The 25,660-nt window shown below is 46.7% G+C and overlaps 1 protein-coding gene across 1 annotated transcript in view; it reads right to left on the reverse strand.

Moving 5' to 3' along the window:
- Positions 1-1,569: 1,569 nt before the first annotated feature.
- LOC144505521 (uncharacterized) overlaps positions 1,570-25,660 on the reverse strand; it is an 88,968-nt gene continuing 64,877 nt past the window's right edge. Inside the window, exons 12-17 of the mRNA XM_078231645.1 lie at positions 25,552-25,646; positions 19,915-20,069; positions 16,529-16,712; positions 14,697-14,809; positions 4,227-4,320; positions 1,570-2,493 (exon numbers count right to left, since the gene is read on the reverse strand). Coding sequence (XP_078087771.1) covers positions 2,395-2,493; positions 4,227-4,320; positions 14,697-14,809; positions 16,529-16,712; positions 19,915-20,069; positions 25,552-25,646 — 740 coding nt within the window. The 3' untranslated portion in view covers positions 1,570-2,394. The remainder of the gene's footprint in view (positions 2,494-4,226; positions 4,321-14,696; positions 14,810-16,528; positions 16,713-19,914; positions 20,070-25,551; positions 25,647-25,660) is intronic.

Consider the following 25,660-nt stretch of genomic DNA (forward strand, 5'->3'; position numbering starts at 1 on the left):
ACTGGTCATTAAATGGCTACTCAAGGGCCTTAACTGGGGAAAGGGTAGGCTTCCAGTCTGAGGCCCTGCCTGCTCACTGTAAACTTGCAACCAGGTCAGGGTGGGAGCCTCCTGCCCATGCAATTTCACGCTCCCTGCCCCTCCCTGCACCTCAACACCTAACAGAGGGGAGCATAAAACTCAGGCCCCTGTCTTATTCTAGCCCAGCACTTTTTTAAATCTTTAGATAATCATCCAATTTCCTTTTGAAAGCCATGATTGAACTTGTCTCCACCACACGTGTTCCAGATCCTTCACCACATGTCGTGTAAAATAGTTTTTTCCTCATGCCACCCCTGACTCATTTGCCAATCTCTGCAAATCAGCTATCTCTGACTCTCCTGCTAATGATGTGGAGATGCCGACGTTGGACTGGGGTAAACACAGTAAGATTTTTAACAACACCAGGTTAAAGTCCAACAGGTTTATTTGGTAGCAAATGCCATTAGCTTTCGGAGCGCTGCTCCTTCATCAGATGGAGTGGAAATCTGCTCTCAAACAGGGCACAGAGACACAAAATCAAGTTGCAGAATACTGCTTAGAATGCGAATCTCTACAGCCAACCAGGTCTTAAAGATACAGACAATGGTTCGATTCCCGGCTTAGGTCACTGTCTGTGTGGAGTTTGCACATTCTCCTCGTGTCTGCGTGGGTTTCCTCCGGGTGCTTCGGTTTCCTCCCACATTCCAAAGATGTGCGGGTTAGGTTGATTGGTCATGCTTAAATTGCCCCTTAGTGTCCTGAGATGTGTAGGTTAGAGGGATTAGTGGGTAAAATATGTATGGATATGGGGGTAGGGCCTGGGTGGGATTGTGGTCGGTGCAGACTCGATGGGTCGAATGGCCTCTTTCTGTCCTGTAGGGTTTCTATGAAATGGTTTCTATGAAATGTGAGTGGAAAGAGCATTAAGCACAGTGTCACACTATCAGTAACCCCCACAGCTTGCCTCCTGGACTTGCAGAATCTCACTGGCTGTCCTGTCTGGAGGCAATACACATCTCTTTAACCTGTGCTTAATGCTCCCTCCACTCACATTGTCTGTATCTTTAAGACCTGGTTGGTTGTAGAGATTCGCATTCTAATCAGTATTCTGTAACTTGATTTTGTGTCTCTGTGCCCTGTTTGAGAGCACATTTCCACTCCATCTGATGAAGGAGCAGCGCTCCGAAAGCCAATGGTATTTGCTACCAAATAAACCTGTTGGACTTTAACCTGGTGTTGTTAAAACTCTCCTGCTAATGGGCAGACTTTTGTCCCATGGACTCCGTCCAGAGCCCTCACAATTTTCAACAGTTCCATCAAATCTCCTCTTGACCTTCTCTTCCATAAAGAGAACAGCCCCAGCTTCTTTAATTCATCCTCAACTGATTTGGCATTTCCTATCACCCTGGGAACAATTTGCATGAATCTTTTTTGAACCCTGTCTAACATCTTCATTGTCGAAATTTGGCCCACCCAGAATTGGATGCAATGCTCCAGGTGAGGCTGAATCAGTGTTTTATAAAGGGCCACCATGAATTCCTTGCTTTTGCATATTTTTATACGTTTCTCAGCCTTGGTAACAGTTTGTATTACAGGCCTTGGGCTTGCACCTGGGTTTCTCACAATTTTTGAAAAATATTCATTCTTGTGATGTGCTTAATCTTGCTCGTTGGCAAGGCCCTTATTTCTCATCCATCCCGAGTTCATCAAGTCATAGAATCATTCTCATTTTCCTTGTTCAGATGGTAGTAGTGAGCTGCCTTCTTGTTTGGCTGCAGTCCAACGCTGAAGTTACTTCCACAGTGTGATTGGAATTCCAGGAATTTGATTCAGTGATGGTGAAGGAACAGCAATTTAGTTCCAAATCAGGGTAGTATATGACTCAGAGGGCAGTTCAGAGGTGACAATGTACCCATGCAGCTGCTGCCTCTCGGTAGCAGAGGTTTACAATGTGCTGTCAAAAAATCCTTTGAGTTTAGCTTGCTGCAATGCATCACATAGCTTGTGCAGGCTGCAGTAAGGATTCACCGGTGGTGGATGGGGTAAGTATTTAAGGTGATGCGCGGGCTGGAGTCAGGTAGACTTCTTCGTTTTGGGCAGCATCAAATTCCTTGCTTGTTGCTGCAGCTGTAGAAAGGTGGGCAGTATTCCATCAGACTTCTGTCTTGTGCCTTGTAGATGGTGGACAGGTGCTGAGGAATCAGGATGCAAGATACAGAATAACTAGCCTCTGTGCTCTATCCGTCACTGCATTGATGTGACTACAATTGCAAAACACTGCTAGTCTCATGTCTCACTTGATGAGGACAAGTGCAACTTAATTTCAAAGTGCTGGATCACTAAAGGTAATTAACATTCCATTGCCATTTTCTCTCAATATGTTATATTTTCCCTTATTTCATTGCTTCTGGGAGGAAGTTTGATGTAAGCATTCCACACACGCAGAGTACAGTCCCAGGATGCGGTGACATACTGAAAAAAAAAACATACCAGTCTTTAATAGTTAATAGGAAGGGAGATTTAATTTGTCCCATCGAACCTGCCCCGTAACCCCACGTATTTACCCTGCTAGTCCCCCAGACACTGAGGGGAAATTTAGCATTGCCAATCAACCTAACCTGCACATCTTTGGAGTGTGGCAGGAAACCAGGTCACCCGGAGGAGACCATGCAGATTCCACACAGTCATCCGAGGCCGGAATTGAACCTAGGTCTCTGGCACTATGAGCCAGTAGTGCTAAATCTTTGTTCCAATCTCAGCCAAATTTGCATCCATGCTGCCAAATACTGCACTTTTAATTTCAGGGCCTCCATTTTGCGAATAATTACCTGATACTTTATCCCTTCTGAAAGTTGATACTCACAACATCAATTGCAATATATTGTTATTTCATCAAATAACTTAGTCTTAAGTTAGGCAGATATTATTTGTCTTTAATAAACGTATGTTGGCTGCAGTTTAATAACCCAAATATCCGACCAGCTAATAATTAATGACATCTCCAATAATTTTCTCCAGAAGTTTCCTCATCATTAAGGACTGAATAGTGAACTGGTTTACCTCCCTCCCGTTTTGCATACGCCTTTATTAAAAATTCCCTGGGAATGTTTGGTGTGACAGTCTAGGCAGACTTTCACTCTCTGTACTAGACCTGGGTATGTTTAGACAGTGTAAAGAGAGCTTTACTTTGTATCTAGCTTGTGCAGTACCTATCCTAGGAATGTTTGATGGCATTGTGTAGAGGGAATTTTACTCCATATGTAACCCATGCTGTACTAGCCCTGGGAAAGGGGGATCTTTAATTCAGTATCTAACCAGTGCTGTACATGCCATTGAAGTGTGTGATGGACTGAGTGTTGATGGAACAATGAAGTGGGATCTTTCTTCTGTATCTAACTTGTGCTGCTCAAGCTCGGAGTATTTGATGAGACAGTGTAAAGGGACTTTAATTCAGTATCTAAACAGTGCTGTATGTGCCATTGGAGTGTTTGATGGGAGGAGTGTTGATGGAAGTGGAATCTTTATTCTGTATCCAGCCTTTGCTGGGCCTGCTTTGGGAGTGTTTGATAAGACCATGCAGAGGGATCCTTAATTCAGTATCTAACTAGTGCTGTGCCTGCTCTGGGAGTATTTGATGTGACAATGGATGCCTGAAGTGGGCAAGTGCTCCACCTAAAATTGACAACTTCTGAGCAGGAAATAAACACAGCGAAAGTTATAGGAACATAGAAACATGGAAAAACTACAGCACAAAACAGGTCCTTCGGCGCCACAAGTTGTACCGAACATATCCCTACCTTTTAGGCCTACCTATAACCCTCCATCCTATTAAGTCCCATGTACTCATCCAGGAGTCTCTTAAAAGACCCTATTGAGTTTGCCTCCACCACCACTGACGGCAGCCGATTCCACTCGCCCACCACCCTCTGTGTGAAAAACTTCCCCCTAACATTCCCCCTGTACCTACCCCCCGCACCTTAAACCTGTGTCCTCTCGTAGCAGCCATTTCCACCCTGGGGAAAAGCCTCTGAGAGTCCACCCGATCTATGCCTCTCAACATCTTAAATACCTCTATTAGGTGTCCTCTCATCCTACGTCTCTCCAAGGAGAAAAGACCGAGCTCCCTCAGCCTATCCTCATAAGGAATGCCACTCAATCCAGGCATATAGATGGGGAAAATACCGGTCTTGAAAGGGTTAACTCACCTGTGATCTTTCAGGAATGTGGATGATGGAACGGATTGAATCAGTGTGTCCAATGTTTCTCTGCACTTGTACAAATGATTCGGGATCATAAACTCTGAGGAAATATTTATTAAGGACAATTAAACAGAAAAGGAATTGTAATATCATCAAAAGGATTGCCTTCAGAGAATTTGGTTCAAACTCAGAAAGTAACTAGAGGAAAGGTCTTTAACCCGGGCTCTTACATGATCTCAGATGATGCCCTGGCAACCAATGATGGGATGATGCAGATCAGTGATGTGAAAATTTGGAGGAGTATGCGTGTTGTGGGGGATTATGGAGCTAGGAAAGGCCAAGACCACTGAGGGATTTGAGAGGAGAATTTTTAAATCTTGGTGCCGTTGGACCAGGAGTCAATGTCGGTCAGCAAGCACAGAAATGATTGGTTAAATGGAGTCTCACTATCATGAGAGATTGCCTGTGTGCCTCTAGAAATTAACCATTGTGAACTGAATTTAACTTTCTAGTAATGTCATCAGACAAAGTGAAGCAGCAACACTTCAGTCCAAAGCAGGAAAGTCCAAGAATGTTTTTTTGTTATTCATTCGTGGGACATGGGTGTCGCTGGCTGGTCAGCATTTATTGCCCATCCCTAGTTGCCCTTGTTCAGAGGGTACTTGAGAGTCAACCACATTGCTGTGGCTCTGGAGTTACATGTAGGCTAGACCAGGTAAGGACGGCAGATTTCCTTCCCTAAAGGATATTCGTAAAGCAGATGGGATTTTCTGACAATCGACAATGGCTTCATGGTCATCAGTAGATTCTTAATTCCAGATTTTTAAAATTGAATTCAAATTTCATCAGTTGCTATGGCAGGATTCGAACCCGGGTCCCCAGAATATTTGCTGAATTTCTAGACTAATACTCTAGCGATAATACCAGTAGCCCATCATTTTAGCAAAATTGTTATAATAGCTATGTGTGGTGATATAAACAGGGCCTAGTTTTAAGGCTGATAAAATTGGATATCCTAAATTAAAGAATTAGGCACATTGAAATCAAACACAGTCAAACCGCAGGCAGGCCAATTGTACAATACACAAATGTGTCTGGGCCTGACCCATCAACCACCCATCAAAGGTCGTTACACTCTACTTGAGACTTAGCAGGAGATCATGGCACCTCATTGAAATGCATCGGTCTATTGTTAGAAGCCCAGATCGGGCCAGACTTTCTGTCACCAAGAGATCCTGTAGAAACCTTACCTGATAACAAGTTTAACAACATGGAGATGGACACCTGGGGGGCGGACCCTGGTGTCCTGTCAGGCAGACATCAAGAAACCCACTGGGTATTGGAACCCCCTCCTGGGACCTCATTGGCCAGAAGCCAGAGAAGTTTCTGGAAAGGCAAGCAGGCTGGGGAAAAAGGGACACGCTCAGAGGCACACAAGAGCGAAGACTCGACAGGGGAGACAGCCGTGACCATTCAGAAGACTGACCAGACAAGGAAGGAAGGAAGAAGCAGCCATCGAGACTCACCTTCGTGACAACAGACCAGAGGGACTCAGAGAATCGGGCCTGCAGTTTAACCAAGCCATCTTTACGGGTAGTATACTTGAATCTGCTGGGGTATCCTCTTGTTTTATGTGGGTAATTTAAGGGTTAATAGTGTTATTTAATAAACTTGTTGAATCTTTACTTGTGTTTGTCCTTTGTCCACCTTGCAAATAAGGGCACCGGGGTAAAACCTTGGAGTAAGTAAACTGGTTGAAAGTATCTGAGAATTAACAGGTACAACAGTGGCACCCCAGATGGGACTTCGATAAGAAGTAATACGTTGCTCCGAAGTCGAACCTTCAACCCAGTATTCTCCAACACTCCGTCTGAGCCTGAATTAAGAGGGCAGATGCCCCACGTGACGGCCAGTCTTAAGTGAGTGAAGGACTAATACAGATTCAACTAGTAAATTGGGCCATAAACCCGGTGTCTGTAACACAAGGTGGACAAACTGTGTAGTCAGAACTAGAACAGTCTAGGGAATTTGGGTAAAATCTACGGGAGGGAATTTAGTACCTTACCTATACTCAAGTGACGAATCCTAAAAGGAAATAATCATGGCCAGTCATGCTGCATGGGAGGACCTCTGGGATTGGTGTTCAAATGTCCAAATCCACCCATGAGTCCGCATTCTGTCACAACTGGCCGTAATAGGAATCCTACTTATGATAGTGTACCTAACCATCCTCACATTTAAGTGCGCCCGATGGAAGACCGCGCGCATACAACAATTGGAAGGGGAGGTAAGCACAGGGGAAGAAAGGAACCAGATTAACATGATACACATGAGCCAATTCCAGGCTCAATGTGATAAAGCCTGCCAAAAGGCACGGCGTGCTGTCCGTGAGAGAGAGGCTGTGCTGCAACAGGTAGAGGAAGTTAAACGTAAATGCAGCGACCTACAGGCTGCAGTAAAAGTTTTGCACCAAGCAGGAAAAGCAAGTACAGCCCGCACAACAGACCACTCCAAATGCCTGCGCGAGATTGAAGATTTAAAAGCACAACTAGCCATAAAAAGGGGTGTAATGTTGATGCGCGACAATCAAGCACGAGGTACAAGGCTTCAGCGATTGAAGGCTTTTATTGACAAACAATGGAACTATCTAACACGAGTACACCAATCCAGACTGGAGGGGTCCCGCCTGAGCAGAGGGTCTTATACCTCTCCCCAGGAGGCGGGGCCCGACCGGGATGTGCCATAACAACATCCACCACAGGTATATTAATCCCACAGTGTAAACACCCTAACCCAACAACATTATAACAACCCCCACAGTGGCAACACCCTAACCCAACAGTAACATTGGAATAACCCCACAGTGGTAACCAACGATGGTTCACCACATTCACCCCTCCTTTAAAAACAAAGGCCGGCGGGGTGCGAAAACAGGTCACATATATACAAAATTCACAAGTCCAGACGGTCTGGAGGACCGCACCGTCGCTGTGATCTCCTCAACACCGGTTGCGACACCGGAGCAGGTGCTTGCGGTGGCGTTCTCTCCAAAACAGCATCCGGCTGTCCCCTCGAGGACTCCCGGGCCGGTTGACCCTGGTGAGGCGGTGGTGCAGGGGATCCTGGAACCTTCTGTGGTGGCGCCGATCTCCGAGTCTCAGGCAAGCTGTACATGGGAGTATAACTGTTATGCACTGGTCCCGGTGCTGACCGCGCCACGTCTGGGGAAGAAAGAAGTGAAAGGGGGTTCGTGACAGGGGGTATAGGAGCGACAGGAGTTGCTACGTCCCCTGCGGGCGCCAGGTCTCGAATCGAGACCGTGTCCTCTCGCCCGTCAGGATATGCCACATAGGCATACTGAGGGTTGGCGTGGAGGAGTTGGACCGGTTCGACCAAGGGGTCGGACTTGCGGGCCCTCACATGTCGCCGCAGAAGGACGGGTCCTGGGTACGTCAACCAGGCTGGTAAGGAGATCCCCGAGGACGACTTCCGAGGGAATGAGAACATCCTCTCGTGGGGAGTAGCATTGGTTGCCGTACACAGGAGGGAGCGAATGGAATGAAGCGCATTTGGAAGGACCTCCTGCCAACGGGAGACTGGAAGGCCCCTGGACTTCAGCGCCAATAGGACAGCCTTCCAGACTGTAGCATTCTCCCTCTCCACCTGTCCGTTACCCCTAGGGTTGTAGCTCGTGGTTCTACTAGAGGCAATCCCGTATGAGAGCAGGAATTGCCTCAAGTCGTTACTCATGAACGACGAGCCCCTGTCGCTATGTATGTAGCAAGGGTACCCGAACAGGGTAAAAAGATCACTGAATGCCTTAATCACTGTGGCAGTCGACGTGTCCGCACAGGGGACAACAAACGGGAACCGGGAGTATTCATCTATGATATTGAGAAAATAGACATTCCGGTCCGTTGAGGGAAGGGGGCCCTTAAAATCCACACTCAGCCTCTCGAAGGGGCGAGTGGCCTTGACCAATTGTGCCCGGTCCGGTCGATAAAAGTGCGGTTTGCATTCCGCCCAATCCGACAGCTTCTCGTTACTGACCTGACATCCTCCACCGAGTAGGGCAGGTTGCGGGCTTTTATGAAGTGGTAGAGCCGAGTGACTCCAGGATGACCACGACCTGCGCTCTCCACGGACTAGCACTTGGCTGTATGATCCCTTCTTTGAGGAGCTGCTGAACCTCAGATCTGATAAAGATCCGGTCTTCAGCGCTGTAACGCCTACTTTTAGTAGCGATGGGCTTGCAGCCTGGTACCAGATTCTTAAATAAAGAAGGTGTGGTGATCTTCAGTGTGGAAAGATTGCATGCGGGGCGCTTTGGGCAATTTGGAGGCTGCGGCTGATTCCCTACTGCCAGTGAAGGGAGTGGCCCACCGTACTGTAGGATCACACTCTTCATGTGGACCATAAAGTTTAGTTCGAGGAGAATTGGCGCGCAAAGGTGCGGCAACACAAGGAGCCTGTATCGCTCGTAAATTGTGCCCTGCACCTCTAGGGTTACCATACAACGTCCTTGGATCGGTACAGACCGGGACCGTGATGCCATAGAAATTGTCTGTTTGGCAGGTAGAACCCGGAGTCCACACCTTTTTGCAGTGTCAGGGTGAATAAAACTCTCGGTGCTCCCACTGTCAAACAGACAATACACAGTACGACCATTTACCTTGATGTTCATCATCGAACTGTCGAGCCTGTGATGCTTTGTCTGGTCCAGAGAGATCGACGCCACCGTTGGCCCCCGGGCGTCACTGCAGGCAGCCGAGGTTGATACTGAGGACCCCTGCTGGTCGCTCCTGGTCGTCGTCGACCATGATGGTCGCCCCCATGAATCGCACGTGGGTGAGGGCGCCAAGCGTAGCGACTCCTGGTGGTCATCCTCCTCCTCCGTCAGCCACGATGGCGCCGTCCTGGATTCGCACGTGGTCGGGCCTCGCGGGTACTGCGACGTCGAAGGAGATTGTCTCCGCTCTGGAGGGTCACAGGCTGCACTGCCGTTCTTGGGCTTCGACCTGCAAACTTTAGCATAGTGCCCCTTTTTACCGCACTGACTGCAGATCGCCGTTCTTGCTGGACACTGTTGCCGTGGATGCTTGGCTCCTCCGCAAAAATAGCATCGCTGGCCGCCTGGAGCTGCCGCCGTCGTCGGGTCGATATGGGAGCGCGAGCCCGTGGGGCGAGGAGGGATTTGTGCTTGCTCCTGCCACGTTGTCTCCGCGTGGTCTTCGGGGTACACAGCCAAGCTTTTCGACGCTGCCTCCAGCATCTCAGCCATCTCCATCGCTTGGGTCAAGTTGAGGTTCCCTTTCTCTAATAGCTTAAGCCGGATGTACGAGGACCCTACCCCTGCTACAAACGCATCTCGGGCGAGGTCGTACATATATTGCTCAGCCGACACATCTTTGCAGTCGCAGCCCCTGGCAAGCTGCAAGAGCTCATTGGCGTAGTCCTCCATGGTTTCGCCCGACTGCCGACGTCGTGTAGCGAGGAGGTAACGAGCGTGAATCTCGTTGGGTGGTCTCGTGTATCGTTTCTTCAAGAGCTCAATGGCCCTCGGGTAAGTGGTGGCCGCACGAATCGCAAGATAGACCGTGTCGCTTACCCTCGCGTGGAGGACCTGGAGTTTGTCGTCGTCCGTAGTAACTGCTGCAGAGGCTGCCAGGTAGTCCTCGAAACACTTCAACCAGTGGTCGAAGGTGTTAGAGGCACCGACCGCACGTGGGTCCAGCGTCAGCCGCTCTGGTTTCAGCATTTGCTCCATACTCTCTTTACTGTCGAGAGTTTTGTGTTTGTCAATAAAATTGATGCGCGACAATCAAGCACGAGGTACAAGGCTTCAGCGATTGAAGGCTTTTATTGACAAACAATGGAACTATCTAACACGAGTACACCAATCCAGACTGGAGGGGTCCCGCCTGAGCAGAGGGTCTTATACCTCTCCCCAGGAGGCGGGGCCCGACCGGGATGTGCCATAACAGCATCCACCACAGGTATATTAATCCCACAGTGTAAACACCCTAACCCAACAACATTATAACAACCCCCACAGTGGCAACACCCTAACCCAACAGTAACATTGGAATAACCCCACAGTGGTAACCAACGATGGTTCACCACAAATGTGTGCATACACGACCGAAACAGGGGATAGTGATCCAGGGGTAGAGTGGGGGGATTTAGAAGAGGATGCCTGCTATTATGCAACAGCAGGCGCCACTGCCGACTGGGGACCCCCACCTCCCTTCCCGGTAGTGGAACCATCAGCACCACCTAAACCAGCTCTCACCTGGGGAAACTCAGTCTCAGCTCGTAGTCCTTTTACCATCCCAAAAAGCCCAGTCACTAATCTGGTTCCTGTACCGATGAATCCGGTCACCACCCAACGACAGGACGGACAGAACCACAATGTGACTTATGTAACTCCATACACCATGACACAGCTCACTGATATCGCTAAAGTGATTGGAATATTTGAACCCTCCGGGGATCCACATGCTCTCTTTGACCAGGTTACCCAATATCGTGTTTTAAACGGTCTAGATGAGGCAGAAGAGGTTAAACTTATTCTGTTATGTTTAAGTCCTGCCATCCGTTCCGCCCTCCCCGAACCCCAGAACGTGGCCGGGGGAACCCTACCAGAAATGAAGGCGGCCGTTCTGGCCGCCATAGGCTACAATAGGGATGACCCGGTACAAGGCTTAAACAACTGCCAACAAAAGAGAGGGGAGCACCCGACAGCCTATGCTGGCCGACTATGGAACCAATTTGTTGCGGTTTTTGGCCAATTAAATCGAGTCCAATTAAATGCACACCACCGGCCCACATGGATCCGGACCCTGATAGCACACGCCACCGAGGGGAGTTGGAAAGCCTGTGAGAATTTTGACCCTGATGATAATACACATACAGAAGCCTGGGCCATCCGCAAAATGACTCGTGTGTGGGAACGGGAAGTCAGACAAACGGACACCCCCAAGCCCACAAAACACGGATTGATGAACCCGATCCACACAGACCTGGCCCTGGTTTGGCGTAACGAAGGGGGAGGTGGAAACAGGGGACTGGGAAACTCACCCCCATATACCCCTGCCAATCATCGATACAGAAAACCGCTGCCCCGCGCAGAACCCCGATATATTCCCAACCCCAGGTACAGGGAACAAGATAGAACCAATCCCAGATATGCACCCCCACAAGCACAGTGTTATAACTGTGGGCAACCCAACCATTTTGCCCGGGAATGTAGGGCACCACCAAATTTCAGGGGACCAGCAAACCCCGCACACCCATACACTATTGCTGATCGCCGACACAGGGAACCACAAGGCCGCACAGGACATAGGCCCAACCCCCGACACCGAGAACGATATAGAGCTGAGCCCAGAGGCCCACGCCCACAAGCACAGTGTTATACCTGTGGGCAACCCAACCATTTCGCCCGGAACTGTAGGGCCCCATCCAACTACCCCACACGACCATCTCAGCGGTTCCCCGACGATGGACCCCGACCCATGCCCCTTGAAGGACCAGCCCGACAAGCATCTATAACCCCCACATTCCTGGCAGACAACCTAACCTACGGCAGGGAGCCCCATGAATGCCAGGTCCCGGCAATAAAAGACCCCAAGGGGCCATTTTTGCCAAATCAAAATGGGGAAGGAGCCAGGGGAATCAGCCAAACCCCAGCCCAGGGGACCCTGACGGAAAGGATTGGGAACCCACAAGCCAGGGGAATCAGCCAAACCCCAGCCCAGGGGACCCCGATGGAAAGGATGGGGAACCCGCAAACCTTACCCACTGTGGCGCCCCTGGTACCGGGACTCCCAGAACCGTTTGACCCGGCGCTCACTACCAGAGGTGGTAATGCAGTGGGTACCTGGCAGCCAAAGCCCGCCCATATAGGTTCCCTCCACTAAGAAAGAATCAGGACATCACAGTCCAAATTGTAAATAGCTTTATCCGTCCACTCCACGCATCACCCAATTGAAAAGGGTTTCTTATCTGCCCACATTATACTGCGTCATAATCTTCCGACACACCACAGTTTGGTTGTGAGATGAAGAATCTATTGTTATACCGTGCCATAGTCCTTCAACAACAAGGACACGTGCCATATACCCAACATTTTATTTTCACATTCTGCAAACTCCTTACCCCACTACACTTCGTATGACACGATTGGGCCTTTATTATTCCTTTACTTATTTCTTTGGTTTTATTTTATAAAAAAGAGGAGTCATACGACATTCTAGTAAAGAAAAGGAAAAGAGAATCAGATATTAATAAGAATTAACAGGTGCTACCTTGATCTTCCCCAGAATGAACTACATACTTCCCTGTTATCTGGGACTCCTTGTCGCAGACCGAACCACAGACACCACACCAACCAAAGACCAGAAGATCAGCCTACGATACCCCGGATACATGTGGTTCACCCCACGCCCGATGGAAGTACACTCGTCAGAGGTCAACCTTTTGGCACCCCTTAGAAACTTTCTGGAAGGGGACTACAGAACAATATCTAAAGAACGTAAACTCTTGCAGAATAAAAGACTTGATTTAGATGCAGCAAAAGCAAGACTGAAGAAGGCAAAGGTCTCAGAGGCCCGTTCAGCAGCAGAACAGGAAATGCGAATTACACAAAGTGAATTTGATCGCCAGGCAGAGATCACAAGACTTTTGCTTGAAAGAATTAGCAGTACACATGCTCATCACCTTTGTTGCCTGCATGACTATGTTGATGCCCAGTTGACCCACTACGCTCAGTGTTACTATTGCTTTATTTTGTATATACCCAATTGACGTATTGTTTCTTGTTGTTTTGTAAATTATTTTACTTCATTTTGTACTGTTTATTGCTTTGTTTTGTATATACCCGATTGCTTATTGTTTTTTTAAAATTATTTTACTTCATTTAAATTTGTTAGTACTATTGTGGGTTAGGGATGATACTGTCAACTCCAGATTCGGGGTACTTGCTTGTTCAGATGGTTTGGTGAGAATTGTGTGATCCGGTTCGCTGACGCTCATTGGATCAAGAGGAGGGAATGTGGTGATATAAACAGGGCCTAGTTTTAAAGCTGATAAAATTGGATATCCTAAATTAAAGAATTAGGCACATTGAAATCAAACACAGTCACACCGCAGGCAGGCCAATTGTACACTACACAAATGTGTCTGGGCCTGACCCATCAACCACCCATCAAAGGTCGTTACACTCTACTTGAGACTTAGCAGGAGATCATGGCACCTCATTGAAATGCATCGGTCTATTGTTAGAAGCCCAGATCGGGCCAGACTTTCTGTCACCAAGAGATCCTGTAGAAATCTCACCTGATAACAAGTTTAACAACATGGAGATGGACACCTGGGGGGCGGACCCTGGTGTCCTGTCAGGCAGACATCAAGAAACCCACTGGGTATTGGAACCCCCTCCTGGGACCTCACTGGCCAGAAGCCAGAGAAGTTTCTGGAAAGGCAAGCAGGCTGGGGATAAAGGGACACGCTCAGAGGCACACAAGAGCGAAGACTCGACAGGGGAGACAGCCGTGACCATTCAGAAGACTGACCAGACAAGGAAGGAAGGAAGAAGCAGCCATCGAGACTCACCTTCGTGACAACAGACCAGAGGGACTCAGAGAATCGGGCCTGCAGTTTAACCAAGCCATCTTTACGGGTAGTATACTTGAATTTGCTGGGGTATCCTCTTGTTTTATGTGGGTAATTTAAGGGTTAATAGTGTTATTTAATAAACTTGTTGAATCTTTACTTGTGTTTGTCCTTTGTCCACCTTGCAAATAAGGGCACCGGGGTAAAACCTTGGAGTAAGTAAACTGGTTGAAAGTATCTGAGATTAACAGGTACAACATATGCTAAAGTTTTACTAAAATCAAGTGACAGATTTTCCACATGTTGCAAATGAGGAACTTTCTGTAAATGACTCACTCTCCTATTTTAGTCTGCAGCTGTCTGTCCTTTAACATTGTGCACAACTGGTCATTAACCCCTTGCGAACCTAGATAGTCATAGTGATCAAACACATCACAGCTCTGCCCATTCCTCCTCAGGAGCTTCCAGTGTACGATCCCCCATCGCTGGTCCAGACCAAAGATTGAGTCTGAGTCTTTTGGTTGAGTCTATAAAAGTGCTGATAAATCTCTGGGATCGTGACTATTTTCTGTCTAATCACAATCATCTGTAACAGGCAGTGAGCATAATGTATGAATATAGAGCGAGAGCGTTAACACAGAGAGAGACAGCGGGGAGAGACGGGGTGGGGGGGGGAGAGACTGGAGTGGGGAGAGACAGGGTGGAGAGACGGTGGGGGGAGAGACGGGGGGGAGAGATGGGGGGAAAGAGACGGGGGGGGGAGAGATGGGGGGGGGGAGACAAATTGAAGTCGAATTGAAATGACACAATAACATGTCATGGAATAGTTGTTAATAATAGTAAGAATCTACCAAGTCTTACCTCATGATCTCCTGAGTCCCAGCGATAATGCTACCATTGACCTGATCGATGCAGAGACAATTAACTGCTCCATGTGTGACTAGGTTCTGCTCACACTGTGTTCCATCTTCACTCTGTTATAAACAAAGAGTTCTGTAACTATTGAGAAACATTCACTTGCTTGGTGTTCTTCAGCTAATCCAGTTTTGAAGATTATCATTTCACATGTAGCCCAGAGTGGGTTGACCAAGAGGTACTCCATATGTTGCACATAACTGTTCATGCTGAGGTGTTAGTCCTGACTCCTTGACTCAATCCTGAATGAAAATAATACAGATTTGAGGCCCACTCTAGTGCCTTCAGCCTATAATCCAGTCAGGCACTCCAGTGAAGTACTGAGGGAGTGCTGTACTATTGGTGATGTCGTCTTTTGGATGAAATGGTAAACTGATACCATGGCATGATTTGAAGAAGGAGAATTCTACCAAAGTTTTGACCAATATTTATCCCTCAACCAACATCATTTCAACAGGTATTTTTAGACCTCATTGATGTTTGTGGGGCATTACTTGTACAAACTCGTTGCTGCATTTCCCTCCATTATAACCATAACTTCACTGACTGTAAAGCACATTAGGGCATTCTGAGATCATGAATGGTGCCATATAAATGTAAGCTCTTTCTTTAATCCCTGTCAGGTCAGCTCCAGAACTGGTTCCTGCACGCAGCCTTGCAAATGATAGGTCAGAATCTCCAACCTTGCTTGCAGCTGGGATTCTCTCGTCCCCTTGCAGTGAACGGAGATTGGGCTAAGTGCCAAATTCTCCATCTTTGCTGGCAACAGCGACGGGGCGTGAACAGCCAGAGATTTCCGGTCGATGTTTCATGTGCTGTATGTGTCTGTATGTCAATGAAAGGTTAAGGTACTTGGCAGAGCAAGGGTTAGTATGGGACTTGAAAATAGTACTGCCCACAATATAATGTATAGAGTCTCATGATAATGGACTTGGGGAACAGGACTTGGAAGAAACCTGCATGGGAGCAGCACTATGTATGGTAGTGACTGCGTTAAGTACATAGTTAAGGATTTCAAATAAATGGTTCATTTTGACAATACAAATCTCAAGATCTCATCAGTGAGACACCAAACAAAACCTATAACACAATGGTGGTAAGAAAGATGGCATTTAAATGAAAATACCATGGAAAAAGAAAATTTGAGTCCACTCTAAGAATGAATGGAGTATACATTCCCTTCGGAAGGAATGGGACAAACCCACAATGTCTGAAAAAAGCAGACAGATTGCCGAGAAACACAACTCGAGATAGTGCAAGAAGCGAATCCAATGGAGGTAACCAAGTACCAGAAACACAGAGTACTACTACCATTCCATCAAGTTAAAGACCGAAATGTGGAAGAATTGTCAAGTCTCAAGACCATCTGAATTTATAAAGTCCGAGGCTTGAGGTGGGGGAGAAGGGATAGCAAGTAAAGATTATATTGTAAATAGTTATACTCTGGTAGAAGGGAGGAAAGTTTTCTTTCAGGAAGAAAGGGGGATGTTGTATCTGCCTGCATGCCATAGTAATGCAAAGATGTTCGGCAGAGCAAGAACTAATGTATGACTGGAGAATAACACTGCCCACAGTGTACTGTATAGAGTCACATGGTAATAGACTTGAAGAAGAGTCTGAAAGAAACCTGCATGGGAGCAGCACCATGCACAACAGTAAGAAAAGTGCATAGTTAAGGATGACCAATAAGTGGTTCCTGTTTGAACATACAAGTATCAAGATTTCATCAGTTAGACACTAAACGAAACCCAAAACACAACACCACGTGAGGCACTTACCCATATCCGAATACTTCCATCCTCAGAACCGCTGAGCCACTTATTCAGGAGGGAATGCCACAAGATGGCAGTGATGTCAGCCTCATGTCCCTGCAGCACACTCATGAGTTTCATCTCACTTGCGACGGGGCTGAAGTGGCGGATGTAGATCATCCCATCACTTGAGGAATAGGCAAATTCGTTCCTGTCCACAACATGGGGATTGTGTGTGAACACTCTTTGCAACAATGAGCCTGCATTTCATTCATCGCGATCAATCAAAACAATGATCAAAGATTGGAAACTGCCCGGTCTTTGCTAAGACAGTGCAGGGGTACAGGGTTTTTCATGGGGACAAATGACAAGACTCAGTCTTCACAATATTTAGTGGGAGAAAATTTCTGCTCTTTCAATGCTGGATGCCAGGCAAATAGTGTTACAAATCAAACACACTGCTGGGTTGTGGGAAGTACCTTGGAATCTGTGGGATTTAAAGATTAAATTGATGGATACAACTGCAAGCAACCCCAAAGAAAAATCACGGAAGCGTTAAAATACATTTTAATTACCGATAAAAAATATTGCTGATGGAAAAATGGCGGCCAAAAGGAATTAAATTTATAGCTATAAGAAGGCGGGACTCGATGCATTGAGCTCAGCCTTGGAGGGATCATACAATGAAACCTCTCACAATACATCTAACCAGATTGGCAGATCTAGGTTTAAGACTCATTGTTGGTGCAGGAAAGGTATTTGTTACTGCAGCGACTGACTCGGGATACTGAAAATGGAGGAAAAAGAATAGACAATAGACATCAGGGTAGATTTTTTTAGCCAATGCTGTTCTGTACGGACATGAGCCTGCTGTAATAAATTTTGTGTGCTTTTGAAACAAGCCTGTCATACAAATTGTATTATCTGTTAATCATATATTTGGAGTCCCTAGCAACCAAGTGAACATTACAGTGAACTAATGGACAGTCTTTTGCAGCTCTTGCTTCGACTTTTTTTTGCCCTCTGGGATGGCTCCATTTCTGCTTTTTGCATTAATTGAATTTGCTTCTATTCCTTCAGTCATTGACTCCATCGCCTTTATATCTCCATCAGATATTTTTAACTGACCTTTTTGTTTTCCTTTGGGAGCGAGGGGAGTGGAACAGAGGACTCAATGAGGACAGGGAGTGGGGGATGGGGTGGGCTGAGACAGGGAGTGGGGGATGGGGTGGGTTGATACAGGGAGTGGGGGATGGGATGAGCTGATTCAGGGAGTGGTGGATGGGATGAGCTGATATAGGGAATGGGGGATGGGGTGGGCAGAGATGGGGAGTGGGGGATGGGGTGGGCTGATACAGGGAGTGGGGGATGGGATGAGCTAATAAAGGGAGTGGGAGCTGGGATATACTGATACAGGAGTGAGAGCTGGGATGTACTGATACAGGGAATGGGGGATGGGATGAGCTGATACGGGGAGCGGGAGATGGGATGAACTGATATAGGGAGTGGTGGATGGGATGAGCTACTCCAGGGAGTGGTGGATGGGATGAGCTGATACAGGGAATGGGGGTGGGATGGGCTGATACAGGGAGTGGGGGATGGGGTGGGCTGATACAGGGAGTGGGGGATGGGGTGGGCTGATACAGGGAGTGGGGGATGGGGTGGGCTGATACAGGGAGTGGGGGATGGGGTGGGCTGATACAGGGAGTGGGGGATGGAGTGGGCTGATACAGGGAGTGGGGGATGGGGTGGGCTGATACAGGGAGTGGGGGATGGGGTGGGCTGATACAGGGAGTGGGGGATGGGGTGGGCTGATACAGGGAGTGGGGGATGGGGTGGGCTGATACAGGGAGTGGGGGATGGGGTGGGCTGATACAGGGAGTGGGGGATGGGGTGGGCTGATACAGGGAGTGGGGGATGGGGTGGGCTGATACAGGGAGTGGGGGATGGGGTGGGCTGATACAGGGAGTGGGGGATGGGGTGGGCTGATACAGGGAGTGGGGGATGGGGTGGGCTGATACAGGGAGTGGGGGCTGGGATGTGCTGATTTAGGGAGTGGGGAAGGGATGGGCTATGTTGCAGGGGGCCAAATTAGGCGAATGAAAACATCATGAGTTTAAAATACTAACACAATACTGACATGAAGTGAATGATCTTAGACTAAAGAATGTAATGACAAGATACTGTTAGTGTAAAAGACATTTTGATTAAATAACAATTATTTCCCATTTAAACATATATTTCCGATTTCTAAAATGGACACAGCTTATGTCTTAGAATGTATTTTGTAAAACTTCAGCCAATGGCAAGGTACAGCAAGGTTTGATGGGATGAGATACTCAAAAGTGAACTACATTCTGTAGAACAGTGGACTGTTGAATGTGGACATTTTTTTCAACAGGTATCAGGAACAAAATGGCTTCCAAGGCCAGCTCAATGAATAGAGCTGTACAAAATTGTGCTGATGGCACAGCTGCTGCCAGACATGAACACTTTCTCAGGGTCTGACTTATGGTGACATGAATATGAATCTGCGGGAATATTAACTTTAACCTTTACTGTATTGCTGGGCAACCAAGGGAGGTAACATCTGAAGGACAAATAAGATCCCATGAGGTCAGGATGTAAATTGTTATTGACTGGAGTTGGTGACAGGGATGATTAGTGACTGATTTGTGTTAATGTTTACTGGATTATGCCTACCGGAAAGGTGGGAAATAAGATTCTGAGAAATGTATAACTGCCCTTACAGAGGCATTGTATTTTCAGAGTGGTATTGGGTTTGCTAGAGCCTCCTAATGGAGGCTGAGCCATCTAATATCGTTCTCCCATTCGATCAATTGGTCAATAAAAGACACAACTTAGAACAGGACATTTGTTTCATGAGTTTCTGTGTATAGCTTAAGTTTTAGAAACTCACAGTCTCACGGAAAGAAAAACCCTACGGGCTGATATAGGGAATGGGAGTATAAGATGGGCTGATATTGGGAACTGGAAATAGGATGGGTTGATATAGGGAGTCAGAAATGGGATGGGCTGATACAGGAGTAGTGCAAGGGTGGAGCTGAATGAATATAGTGAATGTTCTGAGAAGCTGTAATGCAGAAGAATAAAGCTCTGTAATCATGGGGAAGTTGGAGAACTAGCCACATATATTTGGCTATTTCTCCAAGTTCTTATATGTGGCTATTTCTCATAAACTTGGTGGGCCAAATGGCCTCCTTCTGCACTGTAAGCTATTGTCCAGAGGGAAATGTCGAGTTTTTGGTGTGCTTGTGTCATGTTCCTGTGTGCCTGGGCAAATAATCTAATCAGTTAATAATAGACAGAGGGGTTTCACATGCACAGGTGTCTGGATAACAGCTGACAGATTTCATACCAATCAAGATTTTTTTGTGCCAACCATGACTCACCGCTTTGGGCTATAAGCAAGATCTAAGATGGCGCCGTCACAGGCCAGCTCTTGTACATCGCTCCTCTCGCCTGGTGCAGTGTTGAAGAATGTGTCATGCAACACACCTGCTTGCAGGTCCCATACACAAAGTCTCCGGTCCCAGCCCCCAGAGATCTGACAAGCACCAGACAGGAAATAAGGACAATAAACAGTGACACACCCTTTCATTTTTGTTACTGCAGGGTGACTTATTTAACAGCATGGGACATTTAATTTTCTTTTTGCATTGCTGTGTCTGGTTGTGACTTCACTCTAAGAGAAAATATGCTAATGAGTGAGTAGCCAGGATGTAATGATCTAGATGTGAATGTGGAAAGTATGATCAGTAAGTTCACAGATAACATGAAAATTGATGGTGTGGTAAATAGTGGAGAGGAAAGCCTTCGATTACAGGATGGTGTAGACGATGGGTCAGGTGGGCAGAACAGTGCCAAATGGAATTTAACCCTGAAAAGTGTCAGATGATGCCTTTTGGGAGGACCAACAAGACAAGGGAATACACAATATCCAGCAGGATGCTCAGAGGTACAGAGGAACAGAGGGATCTTAGGTGCATGTCCAAAGATATCTGAAGGCAGCAGGACAGGGAGATAAGGTGATTAAGAAGGCATATAAGATACTTGCCTTTATTAACTGAGGTATAGAATATAAGAGCAGTGAGGTTATGGTGGAGCTGTAAAAAATGCTCATGAGCTCACAGCTAGAGTAATGTGTACAGTTCTGACAGCGTGACTATAGGAAGGATTTGATTGCACTAGAAAGGGTGCAGAGAAGATTCACCAGGATGTTGCCTGGGCTAGAATGTTTCAACTATGAAGAGAGGCTGATTAGAATGGGGTTGTCCTCCTCAGAGCAGAAAATGTTGAGGGGAGAACTGGTTGAGTTGTACAAAATTATGAGGGCCATAGATAGGGCAGATAGGAAGAAACATTTCCCTTGTAGATGTGTCATTAACCAGGAGGCATATATTTAAGGTCAGGGGCAGGAGATTTAGAGGGGATTTGAGGAAAGATGTTTTCACCCAGACAGTGGTGGGAATCTGGAACTCTGTCTGAAAGAGTGGCAGAGGCAGAAAGTCTCACAACATTTAAGAAGCATTCCGGTGAGCACTTGACATTCTACACTCTATAGCAGACAAGGCTACAGTCCAAGTGCTGGAAAATGGGATTAGAATAGTTAGGATGGCCAGGGCACAAAGGGCCCCTTTCTGTGCTGTATGACTCCAGGGCTGTACTGTTCAGGGGAACTTTCAGTTTAGCTCGCAGTATGTGATGTGGAGGAGTCGCAGGTACACTTTCTTATTCACAACAGCTGTTGAATCTTTATAATAAATCAGTCTACTGAGCAATTGTGTGTACATCCTCAAATAAACTGAACCTATGTTTAATTTACCAGCCCTGTGTGAGATTGGTAAATTTGCACAAACATAGAAATATAACAGGAGTCAACCGATATGGGAACCTTTGGATGGCACAGTGGTTAACACTGCTGTCTCACAGCACCAGGGACTCGAGTTTAATTCCTGGCTTGGGTCACTGTCTATGTGGAGTTTGCACATTCTCCCTGTGTCTGCGTGGGTTTCCTCCGGGTGGTTTCCCATATGGTTTCCTCCCACAGTCCAAAGATGCACGGATTAGGTGGGTTGGCCATGCTAAATTGCCCCTTAGTGTCAGGGGGACTAGCTAGGGTAAATGCATTGGGTTATGGGGATAGGGCCTGGGTGGGATTGTGGTCGATGCAGACTCGATGCGCCAAATGGCCTCTTTCTGCACTGTAGGATTCTATGCTGCACATCTGCACAGCCTGGAGGGAACATTGGTAAAGAGACACATCTACAACATACACTTTTATTTTCATAGACTCATTGCAAAACCTCCCAGGGTAAAGAATAATTTTTTTTGTACACTACACCATGAAAAGCCCATTGTGTAAGAACAACATGGGTTAGATACAGAGTAAAACCCACTCTAAAGTATCTCATCAAGCATTGTCAAGGCTGATATAGCACAAATTAGAAATAGTGTAAAACTCCCTCTATGGTATCTCATCGTTCACTCTGAGGGCAAGGACAACACAGGATAGATTAAGAGTGAAGCTCCCTCTACACCATGTTTACTGTTGCATAAAGCAAAATATATTCACACATGTTTAAGCTAGTCATCTGAAGGCTATACATTAACCACAAATGTGGAAGCTGTTATTCATATAGGCAACATATAGACAATAGGGAAGGCAATGGGCTGGATTATATATGGGATCCCAACTCAATGGCAAGGGTGAGCTTGGCCAGCTCCCCCACTTTAATTTTTTTTGGCCGCGACTCTTTAATTAGGAGGGACTTCTGTCTATCTCCAGGAGGAAGTCCCATAGAGATGTGCCAGCCAATCAGAGGCCAGCAGCTCTGCACCACACCAGGATCAGTGGCCACTGCTGGTACTGCAGGAGGAAAAGAAAACATGGGTGCCCTCAACTCTGGCCCGGAATTTCAGTGGGGGTGCATTGACAAAAGGAACTGGAGGGGTGGGGGTATATCAGAGAGGGCAGGCGGTGGGTGGAAATGGCGAGGCAGAACTGTAGGGGGTGGCCTCCTCTTGGCACATGGGGCCCAGGAAGGAGGCAGCCCCCATCCCCATCTCTTTCACTGACCAGCAGTCCACAGGGTTAACTGCCGGCTTCTCCCGCTGCCTATTATATCGGACCAGTGGCAGAATGAAGCCCTTAACTAAGCATTAATTGCCAACTCAATGGCTTCAATTGGACAATGGGTGAGAGGCCAACCTGACATCTCCCCTGTAAAATTGTAGTGGGGTTGGGGGAAGGCACAATGCCCTAATTTATGTGTCCACCCTCCTGTTTTCCCATCAGTGGTTGGCCCATATAGAATCCAGCCTCTTATCTCATTTTAGATGTACCCAATAAACATTCACAACTTGGAATTTCTCTTCCCAAGAGGAGTTCCATGATGTTCATTTCATAATGGGGCATGAAACAGCATCATTGTGACTGGCCAGACCAGCTAGCCAACCATTGGATGATCATTGGGTCATTAGCCAATCCCACATTTTCTGTGGAAAAGGAACAGAAGTATGTGATGAGATCAGTTAATGTGTTGCAAAATCAATTGGCAATTAAATAGAGAGAGCTTTGAAGGAAGCTATCACCAGCCTCAAACAGAAAGGACATCAAGCAGGCTGATCTACTCCTGTGGGCAGGTATGCATTAGTTTTGCTCCATTTTACAAAGGCAAATTGCACTTCTGAATTGTGCAACCACTCATAACTGTTGCTCGATAGGTTAACTTAACAAAGGTGCTTAATGAGTCCAAAGATTATGCGGGTTATGTTGATTGGCCGTGCTAGATTGACCCTAGTGTTAGGGGATTAGCAGGGTAATATGTGGGGTTACGGGAATAGGGCCTGGGTGGGATTATGGCAGTGCAGATTTGATGGGCTGAATGGCCTCCTTCTGCACTGTAGGGTTTCTATGATTCTATGATTTATATCTAACCTGGACTTACCAAGCATTACCTTGGTCTACCTTCAAAGAGTTTTGAGAGACTCATGTGAAGACATGCACAAGGTACATTTGCCTGGTCCAGATCACAGGAGGGCATGGAGGTATTTTCTCATCCTGCCCACCATGGGAATCGTAGTGGGTGGGGGACGACGACGGACCGTCTGTTGACTTCAGGCAGGATTTTCCGGTTTTGGGGCGAGTGCAGCCATAAAATCCTGCCCAATATTGTGAAAGTAATATTGCTACATTATTGTAGCAGGAGATATTGGGAAGTGTGTATCACATTTGGGATGTGAGAATCATTTATGGGGAATAACTGATGCCGATGAACCTGATAAATTATGCACAGCAGGATTGGAAATTTTAACAATCTTCCTGTGATTTGATATGAAGTATTACCAAGTCAGAAGCAAAATGAAGGAGAATAAAACTTTTTCTCCTCAACATCAACACTCGGCCTAAATACTAACGACAGTAGAGTGACTCCGTTTTTCTATATTAGAGTCATAGAATCATAGACATTTATAGTAAGCATGGAGGCCATTCAGCCCATTGTGCCCATGCTGGCTGACAAAGAGCCACCAAGCCTAATCCTATATTTTAGCTCTTATGCCCACTGGTTTTGGATCCCTCAACCAAGGAGATGGGGGCCTTCCTATCCGCTCCATCTACAGCCCTAATAATTTTATACACTTTGTTTATATCTTCCCTCAGCCTCCTCTGCTCCGAAGAAAACAGCCCTTGCTTATCAAATAACTAAAATTCTCCAGTGAAGGTAACATCCTCTTAACCCTCTCTCATCCTTGTAAGATAATGGTTTGCGCTGTGATGGTGAACTCTGTGTTAAGCATCATCTGGTGTTGCTCAGAAGTGCCACTCTGACATGGCAGTCCCTGTTGCATTTGCTGCAGAGGAGGAAAGTGGGCTGAGAAGGTGCATGGTTCACTAGCCTCTGTTTTCCCTGAGGCCCTGCTCTCAGCCCACTGAGCTTTTCATTTCTGCTTACCTCTTCCAATGCCATTCTACAATGTAAGCCTCCAGAGGTCATGGCCATCAATGACTGTCTCCTAATTGTTAGTGTCAATGTCTGACATCTTCATATCTTGGGGGAAAGTTTAAGGGAGATGTGCAGGGGGGTAATTTTTCATGCAGAGAGTGGTGGGTGCCTGGAATGCACTTCCAGAGGAGGTGGTGGAAGCAGGCACATTAACAACATTTAAGAGGCATCTGGATGCGTTCATGAATAGGGAGGAAATAGAGGGATATGGACCAAGTAAGGGCAGAAGGTTTTTTTTGTAGTTTTATTGGTGCATCATGATCAGCACAGGCTTGGAGGGTCGAAGGGCCTGTTCCTATGCTGTACTTTTCTTTGTTCTTGTTGTAGAGGTTTGGTAGCCCAGGAGGTCATGACCCAGTGGTCAGTTTGCTGGATTGAAAGTATTTGGTGATGAAGATGGTTGAGCCAGTACCCAATCATATCTTTCCTACGTTGCAGCGAGCACTGTGTGGAATATTCCAACTGTGCCCTAACTAATGTTTTGTGCAATTCCATCATTACCTCCCTTTTCTTACCCTTATATGTCAAGGCATAGAATATAAGTATTCCGTATGCCTTCTGGACGATGTTATCTACCTGTCCAGTTATGTTCCGTAATCAATGGACAGACATTCCATGGTCCCCCTGTTCCTCTACACTCCTCAGAAGCCTACCATTTATTGTGTATCCCTTGCCTCAATAGCCTTACTCTAATGCATTGCTTTGTTACTACACCTGTCATCTTGAGATTGGCAATTTACTGCCAAATGCTACAAAAAGAGGTATTATAGGTCCATAGATTAATATTGTTTCAACTCACTTTGCTTTAGTCCCTCACATGCAGCAGAGAGGGAACATCTCAATTTCATCGAGCTTGGTTACAAATCCAAAGATGCAGCATCTAACCCACTACCACACCCAGACCATCCTTTTGGGGGTTTCTGGGGAGTTGAATCATTGCTTTTGTTTGTATCTGTTTTACAAACATTGATTTTTGTCACTGGAATGGATTTATGTTGGAGAGGCTACAAGGAGTTAACTCACCAGGTAATCAGTGTTGTAGCCCTGATCTCTCTTAACCACAGCAACTCCCCCCACAGGCTGGACATGGTGAGACAACACCTTCTTACAGACAAACCCTACAGAGTAGAAA

Source organism: Mustelus asterias, chromosome 16 (assembly GCF_964213995.1).
Source record: "Mustelus asterias chromosome 16, sMusAst1.hap1.1, whole genome shotgun sequence".
Lineage (NCBI taxonomy): Eukaryota > Metazoa > Chordata > Chondrichthyes > Carcharhiniformes > Triakidae > Mustelus > Mustelus asterias.